General features: G+C 39.5%; 1 protein-coding gene across 3 annotated transcripts in view; it reads left to right on the top strand.

Annotated features, from left to right (window-relative positions):
* Cpne8 (copine 8) overlaps positions 1-11,160 on the top strand; it is a 187,679-nt gene that overhangs the window by 43,770 nt on the left and 132,749 nt on the right. For all 3 annotated transcript variants that reach the window (XM_029469851.1, XM_021183655.2, XM_029469850.1), the window contains exon 4: positions 10,838-10,941. Coding sequence is in view for 2 of the 3 variants with exons in the window: in XM_021183655.2 (XP_021039314.1) it covers positions 10,838-10,941 (104 nt within the window). In the remaining variant the exon portion in view is untranslated. The remainder of the gene's footprint in view (positions 1-10,837; positions 10,942-11,160) is intronic.

The following is an 11,160-nucleotide window of genomic DNA, read 5'->3' as shown; positions in this document are numbered from 1 at the left end:
GGGAGAGGGAGAGGGAGAGGGAGAGGGAGAGGGAGAGGGAGAGAATGAATATGGGAGACTTGTTCATCAGAAAAATCACCCAGAAAGTGAGATGCCTATCTAAGTATTAGCAGTCTACAGACCGGGACTGGAGAGAAAGCTCAGCTGTTAAGAACACTGACTGATCTTCCAAAGGTCCTGAGTTCAAATCCCAGCAACCACACAGTAGCTCACAACTATCCGTAATGAGATCCGATGCCTTCTTCTGGGGTGTCTGAAGACAGCTACAGTGTACTTACATATAATAAATATATCTTTCGTCTGGAGCAAGTTGGGTGGGAGAGAGAAGAAAAAAAAAGTCTATAGACCAAATAGACAAGATTAGAAAAGAAATTGTCAATGACATATAAGTTAAAACACTAAAAACATATAAAAATCAATATTGAAAGCTGCAAGGGGGAAAGGGCAGGTCACTTATGAAGTCATAACACTGGATTAATCTACAGAAACCTTTAAAGCTGGAAGGGCCTGGAAAGATATACTCCAGATATTGGAGAATTTGTAATTGTATATGACATACTATATATATTTCTGTTCTGCTGTCATGTATGCTGATGGAGGTTTTTCAGATTATGTGTTGGCTTTCTGTCAACATGGAAAATACATCAAATGTGTGTTTTAGCTTAGTGTTTTTCTGCATGTTGAAGAATTAAGGATTTATTCTGGTCATTGAGGTTGGGCATTATCTGTGCCAGTTTTTTTTAGAAATGTAACCATTTCACTTTCTGCTCATTTTTTTTTTCAGAGACTCTTCAAATTGTGTCCCCTGCTTTCCTGCAAGTCTGAGTGATAATTGTTTCATTACTAGAGAGATCTAAGCTCAAACTTGCCCCAAATCTGCGGTTGGCTGTTGTTCACTATGTATTAATTAGGATAGAATCTACAAAGGGTAATCTGATTCTATGAGCCTTTTCTTGGCTCTAGAGTATGTCCTCGTGACTTACAAAGTTTCAGGCTTGCAGTAATAATTTTAATTCTCCAGATAGTGGCAGGATCACTCTGGAGAGACCAGCTGTAGAATTCTATGCCACACTTAAAGCCACAAATTCATCAAACTGTACCACAGCCTGTGATATAGCTCACTAAGTACTATGCAGCATCAGGTTTGACCAAGGCCTATTCTGCTATCCTAGATCCACTGCTGAAGTAGGTTTATGACCCAAGATACTACAGCCACAAAGTGTGACCAAAAGAAAAGTCTCATGGACTGAAAGTGACATCTCTTCTTGATGCTGGCCCTCTTCCTAACTGTGGACGCTGGCCTGTGAATGGCTCTACCCAGTTTTAGCTTTCTGTAGCCTGTCTTGGGTTCCTAGGCAAAAGCCTACACTGCTACCCTGCCCTACACAGTCAGTGAGTAGCCATGGTCTTATCTGCCTTGCAAGTTTGAGGTGGTGTGGAGAAGCCTGGCTCTTGTCCTCCAGAGCAGACACCAAAGTGGGTCATACCCTAATTCCATAGCTGCAAGAACCTATGTAGTCTCTGCGGTGTACCTTCGCCCAAGCTGCAGCTGGTAGTAATATAGGACAGACTGCGAGTGTGTCTCATTAGGACATTTAAGGTTAACCTAGTACTCCGCTGTTAACCCTCTTGAAGATAGCTACAACAGCCTGAGGTTGGGGAAGAATGACGAGGCTAGTCCTTTGCTCCCAACACTGATATAAAACTGGGTCATAGCTGAATCTCACAGTTTTGGGACTGGAGCAGTCCGGCAGGCAATTGTGCCACAAACTCACTCCATGGCAGGTCTGGAGGCTCCATCTGTCAGCCCTGGCCTGGATGTGGAACCCAGTGTTGGTTCTCAAGGTGGTGATCCCAGCCCTGAAGTCTTACTACTCTCTTTGCTGACTAGGATTGGGGGTGAAGATGGAGATGGGGATGCGGGTGGGGGAAGCCACTTATAAAGTTCATTTACTCAACCATGAGCCTTAGCAGAGTGCGCATGCGCAAGAGTGAGGGCGCAAGCAAACGAGGGAGGGAGGGAGGGAGAGGAAGATGCTGGTGTTCTATATGGTGGGGGAAGGGCGGAGTGGGAGAGCTGCGTCTCTGCATGGCAGTAGACTTCAGAGTGGTGATGTGGGTTTTAATTTTATGGACCGCATATAAGTCAGTCTCCTTTCCAAAATCAGAGGCATCTTGTCTTTTGCTATTTGGAATTAAGGAAGGGATGACATTGACCGACTCTTTCCTTCTTACCTGCTCCATCGTTTCTGAATCTTTTCCTTACTAGAACCATGCGCTGCAGGTCCTCATCTGGTGTCATTAGCTGCTGTTCTGTGAACAGCCATTCTAACTTGTGTGTTTGTAGGGACGGATGCTATAGGATCTTAGCCACCATTTTGCTTTGCTTCTCCGTATTGCATGTTTTTCAAATTTATTACCAATTCAATTTAGATAATAACTTCTTTATAATGACGTAGCTTAAAGTTATTGACATATTTAAACGATCTCATTTCTGCCCATTTTGTTTTGAGTGACATTTCACGAGATCCTGCATTTTAGGGGAAAAAAAATCAGCTTATTTAACTAGTGTTTCCGGGGGTTGGAGTGGCAGATTGTTGATTTGTTAAAAAAAAAAAAAAGAAGAAAGAAAGAGAGAGAGAGAGAGAGAGAGAGAGAGAGAGAGAGAGAGAGTTGCCCCAGGTAATGAGCCACATGACCCTAACTTATCTTTTTCCCTTAGAGGAAGGGGGCCAGTCATAAAAACATCAGCCTTTACAGTTTGTTGAAAAAGATGTATCATATATAAAGTAAGACCTAACTGATAAGTAATAACTCTAATGTATATTCTCCAATAAGAACTGCCCATGTAAGTCAGTCCATTATTTTTCTGTATGTGCTAAATAATGACACTAATCATAGTGTTGGTAGCTAGAAATTAAAAAAAAAAACATGGAAAAGCAACCCTACAAAATACTATTAGTTTTAGGATTATGATTTACTTTTAAACAGGATTTTGGATAAATTTTTAAAATAATGGAACCTGATAATTGGTGGGGCTTAGTGTTTTCTGTATTTTATGTATAGAAGTTAAAGAGATATGATGAAGGCTGAAATTTTTCATGGTTATTGCTTCAGATGAATTTTTAAAAATAGAAGGTCCTAAGAATCCACAGACTGGCCCATTTGTAAAACATCGATTTTAGCAAGATTATCACAAGGGAGTCACACAGCTTCTCCTTTTGCATCTCCGTAGTCACACCTCCCTGATCAATAATGATGTAAGTTCTGAATAAAAGCTTAGATTTTTATTTTGTCATTTCATAAATAAATGAACTTCAGATCATTGATTTGTTTAAAAAAGAAAAAAGAAAGAATTTGCTTTGGGTAATGAGCCGCATGACCCTATTTTATGTCTTTACCTCAGAGGGAGAGGGCCACGCATTCTCGGATGTGTCGAGAGTTTAACTTTCAAGAGCAAGAGTGTGAGGGTGTAAGTCTTGAGTGTGTGTGTGTGTGTGTGTGTGCATGTGGGCAAACATGAGAATATGCATATGTGTGTGCACATGAGTGTGAACGTGTGTGCGTGTGATGTGTGTAATGCATACGTGTAATGCCTATGTTTGTGTGAATTTAACATCTTCTATTTTGCCTTAAGACTTTTATAGTCTTAAATGGAATTTTCTCATCGAATGATTCTGAGTAGTCTGTCTTGGTACCCTGTCTGCATTACAGAGTTTATAATTTCTCTTATCTGATAATCTGTCCTCTGCAGCTCGCTAAGAATACATGTTTCTTTTTTTCCCCAATTTTTTATTAGGTATTTACTTCATTTACATTTCAAATGCTATCCCAAAGTCCCCTATACTCTCCCCCCTTCCCCTACCCACCCACTCCCACTTCTTGGCCCTGGTGTTCCCCTGTACTGGGGAATATAAAGTTTGCAAGACCAAGGGGCCTCTCTTCCCACTGATGGCCGACAAGGATACATATGCAGCTAGAGACATGAGCTGGGGAGCTCTGGGGGTACTGGTTAGTTCATATTGTTGTTCCACCTATAGGGTTGCAGACCTCTACAGCTCCTTGGGTACTTTCTCTAGCTTCTCCATTGGGGGCCCTGTGTTCCATCCTATAGATGACTATGAGTATCCACTTCTGTGTTTGCCAGGCACTGGAATAGCCTCACAAGAGACAGCTATATCAGGGTCATTTCAGCAAAATCTTGCTGGCATATGCAATAGTTGACTTAAGATGTGGTCCAGTTCTGGGGAATTTTCCATTGTGCCGCTATTACTCATCTATGTTGACAACACTTCTCTCTGAACAGAACTGCTGACATGCCTGATGACAAGAAAAGAAATTTCTAGATATTATTTCTAGTGCTTCTCCTCTGAAGTACGTTAATAATCAGTTGATTTAGAAGTCAAGAATAGCTTTGTGTTATGTCTCATAGCAGCCAGATTGCCTATTTTCAAAATAAAAATATAATGCTGGCAAGGATATAGGGCAAAGGAACTCTTGTTTTTATTGGTGGGAGGATAAAAGGATGCAGAACTTCTGGAAATCAACATGGAGGTTTCTCCAAAATGTAAAAATAGGTCTGTTATAGGAACTGTCAACAACATACTTAGAGGGCTCTGTATCCTCCTACACACTCGCCTACCAATGTTCATTAATGCTCTATTACAATAGTGAAGAAATTAAACCAGTCCAGATATCTATCAGTTGATGAATGGATAATGAAAATATGTCCAATATACACAATGGAATCTCATTGAATTATTAAGAAAAATGAAAATTTCAGGAATATAAACAGAATGGAAAAGAATCATAGTGAAGTGACCAGACCCAGATAGACAAATAAATAAAATAAAGCAAATCTTAAAATGTATTAATTATCTTTGAGAGGAGCTAAATCCTATAGATTGAAAAAAGTTTGTCCGATGCATTCTCTGAAGTTATTAGGTCTTTTAGTATGCTGAAAAGGCATGATATTTACATTATTTCAGGATGGCTATGGCTGTGGAATTTATAGTGAAAACAGATGAGATGGTGATAGGAGTTGAAAACCCTTGAAATCATTCATTATAAGACAAAAATATTGAATTAAAATTTGTAATATGAAGTTATCAAATAGACCATTGTGGCGATATGTTTCGAGGTTAAAAGTGATAATTTCAGAAGCAGTGGTGAAGAGGCATTGGTGGGTTAAAAAGGAAGTTTTTGATATGGGTAACTTCCCTTCATGGTTAGAGTATAGTGTAGTATAGAATCACTTTTTAGCAGGAGGCAGGCCAAAGTGCTAGGATTAGAGAGGGTATGGGGTAAAGTTTATTACTGGATGATAATTTTGAAGGGCCTGTAAGACTATCAGATGTGTACATAACTCAAGAAAACCTGAGTCTCAGGGTGCATGCATCTTCACTAAGGTGACTCTGCGCTGGTTGCATAGACTTAGAAGTCACCATCAAGTCGGTGAATTGTAAAGTCAAATGTATAGTCTTAGTATATTTTGTAGTGCTATGAAAGAGTACCAGGGAGTGTGATTTATGAAGTACTGAACTTTATTTTCTCCCAGGAGGTTGTTTCTTACCTGTACCTTTTAGTGAGGCTCTCCTTGGTGGGTTCTCACATGGCAGAAGGTGGAAGTGGGCAAGTGATAAGCCTTAATCCCATGACTAGGGATGCAAACGTTAGGGGCCTTATATCATCACCAGTTTTAGAGAGGATACATGTGAATAGGAAAAGGACAAATGACACCCACCCCTGCTCCCCACCTCCAGTACAAGTGTGCCTTCCAGGAGATCAGAACCTAGAAGTATATCCTATAAAGAAGGAATTGAATGTCTGAGGATGCTAAAGAAAAATGCAGTCAACCATGAAGGCAGAAAGCTTGAAAAGCATGCTTCAGGAAGGATAGAGGGTGGAATGATTAGTTATGTCAGATAGGCTGAGAAGCCATGTGAGGCCAGGGCCCAAACTCACACTGAATTTAGCATCTTGAAGGCCAGGGAAATGTGTTAGAAGACACACTGAGACAGACACAGTCATGATTTATACATCATTAGCTAAAACCAGAGCCCATTAGTTTTCAGTAGAAATAGAGTATACTGAGCCCTCACTGCTATGAACAAGAAATAGTAAGCTTATTCATGACTAATGAATTGAGGGATTGTGGGCTGATGACTCCATGGAACCTTGGCTAAGATAGTTCATTTTTCTATTGCTCTCAGTACAGATTTAGGCTGGAGTTCAAACGAGGGAAGGGTATTGGGAAACGTAAATAATGATGGAGTTCTCTTTGAGTGTAGTGTTTGCTAGCTGAAGGATTTCCACTTAAGTTTAGAAGCTGTTTTAGCCCCAGAAATTGGAAGATGTGAGGGTCGAGATTCACTTGGACCATGGAAACAGCTGCATCTGAGTGTATGTGTGTGCCTAGACACAGGGGGGACATCCATAGGTGGCTGAGTATGAACAGTGTACCCCACGGATTCTCTTTTCTCAAGCAAATTTGTTTCAAGTGAACTTACGATTGTGCATCATCCAGTGAGTGGCTTCTAGCTAGTTCCTGAGACAGTCTCACAACATCATTCCTATGGGGCTCATGAAAAGTACATGGCTTTCTTTTTTGTTTGTTTAGAATTTTTGTTAGTTTTTTTTCTTTTTGAGACAGGGATCACTATGGCTGGCATAGAACTCGCAGACATCTGTTGGTCTCTCTGCCTCCTGGGTGCTGGAACTAAAGGTATGCTCCACCATTCCTGGGTACCTGACTTCTTGTCAATGGTATGCATCTCTTCAGCATGACCTTTGCTCCCAGCATGCTTTTTTTCTTTTTTCTTTTTTCTTTTTTTTTTTTTTTTTTTTTTNTTCAGCATGACCTTTGCTCCCAGCATGCTTTTTTTTTTTTTTTTTTTTTTTTTTTTTTTTTTTTTTTTTTTGGTTTTTCGAGACAGTATTTCTCTTTTTTTCTGATAGGGGCTTTCCCAAATCTCTTTGCTTGACTTTTTCCCCCTCCTGACTCATTATAAATCTGGCTTCAAATAGCCACCAGAATCCATGCTATAGCACAAATGTTACCAGGAGCCAACCCCCACCCCTGAGGTTCCTCTTTGTTGTTGATTCCTCTTGTGGCAGCAGAGGGGCAAGACCATCTGCGAAGTAAAACTTGGTCTTAACAGATATTTAGGGTTGCTGTATAATAATAAAATGTTTACCTATCTTAAGTCTAAATCAAGTTGCTTCTGGAGCTGACCTGCCTGTTTGAGTTGCTCTGAGACTAGAAACTATTTAGCATTTCATCATAAAATAGTAGGGGATTATGCCTTTGTTCTATTTCTGCAGAAACTTGCATGGCTCTAACTTGCCTGCTAGCTGAAGTGAAAGGGGGGGAAAAGATACTTTGAAAGTGGTTTTAGCCTTTATTTCTAAGTTCTTCAGTTCTCCAAAAAAGTTTCTACAAAAGTTTTCCTCCAAAAAGTTCTCTCTAAAACGTTCTCTCTGCTCTCTTCTTCTAATCTTGTTTTTTCTCCTGCTCTGATGTCACAATAATGCCCTTGTTCTCAATATCATGACTCCCAATGCCTTTACTTCTAAGTTTTTCTTGAGTTCAGTTCTGTCTAAAAGGTTCTTGGGTCCTGGCTAAAAAGTTCTCTAAGAAAAAGGGGTAAAGGAGGCTTGCAACCCCACAGGAAGAACAATACCAACCAACCAGAGCTCCCAGGGTCTAAACCACCAACCAAGGAGTACACATGGAGGGACCCATGGCTCCAGCCATATATGTAGCAGAGGATGACTTTGTCTGGCATCAATGGGAAAAGAGACCCCTGGTCCCTTGAAGGCTTGATGCATCAGTGTAGGGGGATAGGAGGGTGGGGAGATGGGAGTGGGTGGGTGGGTGGGGGGCACACCCTTATAGAAGCAGGAGGGGAGATTTGATAGGGGGTTTTTGGGGAGGAGAAAATCGAGAAAGGGGATAACATTTGAAATGTAAATAAATAAAATAACCAATAAAAGAGAGAGAGAGAGTGAGAGATAAGGGATCTTTCCTCTGTCCTCAGCACTTATAAAAATACATGATCACATGGTAAAAAGTTCACCACAAGTTTACACATAAATTTAAGTAATAAATTGAATAAGAAGTTTGCAGCACAGAGTGTTTACATGCATATCCACTAGGAGTAATTATCTGGTTAAACATTCATCTGTCATTAGCTACAGTTTTCATGTAGAGTTGAGAGCCATAACTCTTGTGACTAAGTAATTACTGAAATTTGTATAGATAAACCNAGTCAATATTTTATCTTCTGCCCTTGCACCTATAGTAAACAGTTCCCTTTTTATGACCTTTGGTTAATAGTTTTACAGCCTCTTGGAATGTGCTCTGTGTAGTAGATGCCCGCTTGCCATCTCCAAAGTTATCTCAGATACTTGAAGACTGGCAGAGTTCACATTGCAGTTTTGACTGTCAGAAATGATTTAACAGCAGTCCTGCTAAGAAGGGGCTTAATCATTACTATAATTTTAGGAATTCTTATAAGATCATCATTAAGAATTAAGAAATCATCTATTTGTCTATATAGTATCACTACCAGATTGCACATCTTTGTTGTTCTGCAGAAATCTACTCAAAAGTGTGGGCTAATACCTAGTGATTGTTTTATATATATATATATATGTGTGTGTGTGTGTGTGTGTGTGTATGTACATATATATAATTACATATAAATATGTAATTATTGAATATATTATATAATAATTGGGAAAGCATATTAATAGCAGAAATCTTTCCTAAAATGAACTTCTCTTGGACCTTGCTTGAAGGAGCAAATCATCATAGGTTTTAATCCAAGGCAGACCCATCTCAGGAAGATCACCTGTTAGTTTTTAGTTTCTCCTTGATGGCTCCTGACAAAATATATGCTCTGTTGGAATTTTCTTCGCCAAATCAATTACCCTGTTATTTTGGATTTCATTCTCATTTATGACATGAACAAAAGATAGATATGGTTTTTTTTTCCTAGATTATAAGAGGAATGGCCTATAGTTCAATGTCCAGTATAGTTCTCACCTGTGCCTGGAACCTCCTGAGCAGTGGATCTCTGAGTTCTGTGCCAGTTACCAATGTCTACTGTCCACATTCTGATCAGTAGTCTAGTCTTCTGAGTTCCCACCAGAACCACCCACTAATATCTTTACAATATTCTAGAGCAGTGGTGCTCACCTTTCCTAATCCTCTGACTGTTTAATACAGTTTCTGCGAGTTGTGGTGACTACCAACCTTAAAATTATTTTTGGTGCTACCTCACAACTGTAATTTTGCTACAGTTATGAATTGTAGTGTAAATATCTGATAGTTCCGACGAGAACTGAAGCTCTAGAGCCTCTCTATCATACATCTCCAAACTTTTCCATGTTTCTCTCACATGTCAGTCCTAAAGGTCTAAGCACCCTTTGTAAGGCTTAGTCACAGCAGGAGGCTGGTTCTCTGAAATAATCACTGTGATCGCAATTCCTTATAGAAGCAACCTAAGGAGACATTCTGTACATTGTAGTGGGAAGTCATGTGAATCAAGAAGTTCACATGGCAGCCAGCAAGCACATAAAAGGGACACAGGAAGGGACTGGGAATACATATCACCCAGATCCCAGCTCTAGTGACTCAATTTGTCCACTAGGTTTACCTCCTGAATTTTCCAGAACCTTTCAAAATGACCCCACAAGCTGGACAATAACCTAACTATATGAACCTTTTGTAGGGCCTTCATATATGGATGGTAACCATTGGATTAGTTTGTCTATGTGATATTGGTCCATGATATAAGGTATTGTTCAGTGGCGAATTATTTCTTTGTGAGGGAGTGATCAGTTGGCCATGACGCAAATGAATTCTTTGTCATACATATTTTATATAATCATTTAAACAAAGTTTAAAGCAGCCTCTGGCCTTCACATTGAATAATAGGCGAGCTTGATTCTTCATTTTCTTATTAAAAAGATAATACTTCCTGGAACTTTAGTAAGAATGGGTTCTCTAGCAAGACAGCCTGCCGGCTTGATTGACTAATGGCTTCACAGCTAAGGTTAAAATCCTGTTAAACTGGCACCTTGCGGTGAAGACTATTAGCTGAGGATGAAAGCCCTTGTGTTGTGTGCGTTTGTGCTGACTTTAGGAGCGCCATCTAATGCCTTTCCTTACATATAAAGGAGAGGTGCCCAATGTGTACTTCTTCCCTAATTTCCACCCCCTCAAAGGACAGAAACATATTTTTCTAAGCTGAAGTATTACCCATTTTTTAGAAGCATACAAGATAGATATATGTCATTATAATGTGTCCATCTGAATGAAATTGTGCTGTTAAGTATAGAATAATTTCAAGAAACTTCTGCTGAAAACATGGCTAACAGACCTTACTGTGTGAAGGAAGGGACAATCCCTATAGAAGGTTGAGATGAGGGCTGTGGATGGATATTTGGCCTCTCTCATTAAGAATACATATTATCTGTCTGACTTTTTAAAAAGTGTTTTATTTAAAAACATAAATATATTGTACACATGGATTCTTTAGATTAGAAAAGGATTTGTTTTTCAAGTTAGAAGGGAGGGAGATGTATTGCAACATGTAGCTGAGTTTGGAATGAACTCAAGTTCAGGTTTATTGGTTTATTTCCTCGAGAGAGTTCGAGCGGCGGTTTGGTCTTCAGGCACATCTCTCTGAAGCTGTTGTTGATTAAGTCAACTGGGTGCTGATTGCTCATTTTTTAAAGGGACATCTACACTGAGTGTGTTATTCTTTGAAGTAAGTCACCATGCAAGGTTTGTTTCTAACCTTTGTGCCTCTTCTGTCCCTATCTGTAGTTTGGAAGAACTGAAGTGATTGATAATACTTTGAACCCTGATTTTGTAAGAAAGTTTATCCTGGATTATTTCTTTGAAGAAAGAGAGAATCTTCGTTTTGACTTGTAAGTTCTACTAAAACATGACATTATAAATGTGACTTTTAAGGACTACTTGAGTATTACTGTCTGGACTGTGTAGATTGCCCTGGGTACCGGGATATTCCATAGAAAGACAGTTTTATTCTATTCAGCCAGAGCTGGAGCACAGTATTGAACATATCTTTTCTTCTTCTTCTTCTTCTTCTTCTTCTTCTTCTTCTTCTTCTTCTTCTTCTTCTTCTT

The sequence above is a fragment of the Mus caroli genome, chromosome 15 (assembly GCF_900094665.2).
Source record: "Mus caroli chromosome 15, CAROLI_EIJ_v1.1, whole genome shotgun sequence".
In the NCBI taxonomy this organism is placed as follows: domain Eukaryota; kingdom Metazoa; phylum Chordata; class Mammalia; order Rodentia; family Muridae; genus Mus; species Mus caroli.
Note: the sequence above shows the minus strand (reverse complement) of the source record. Positions and strands in the feature narration are given on the sequence as shown.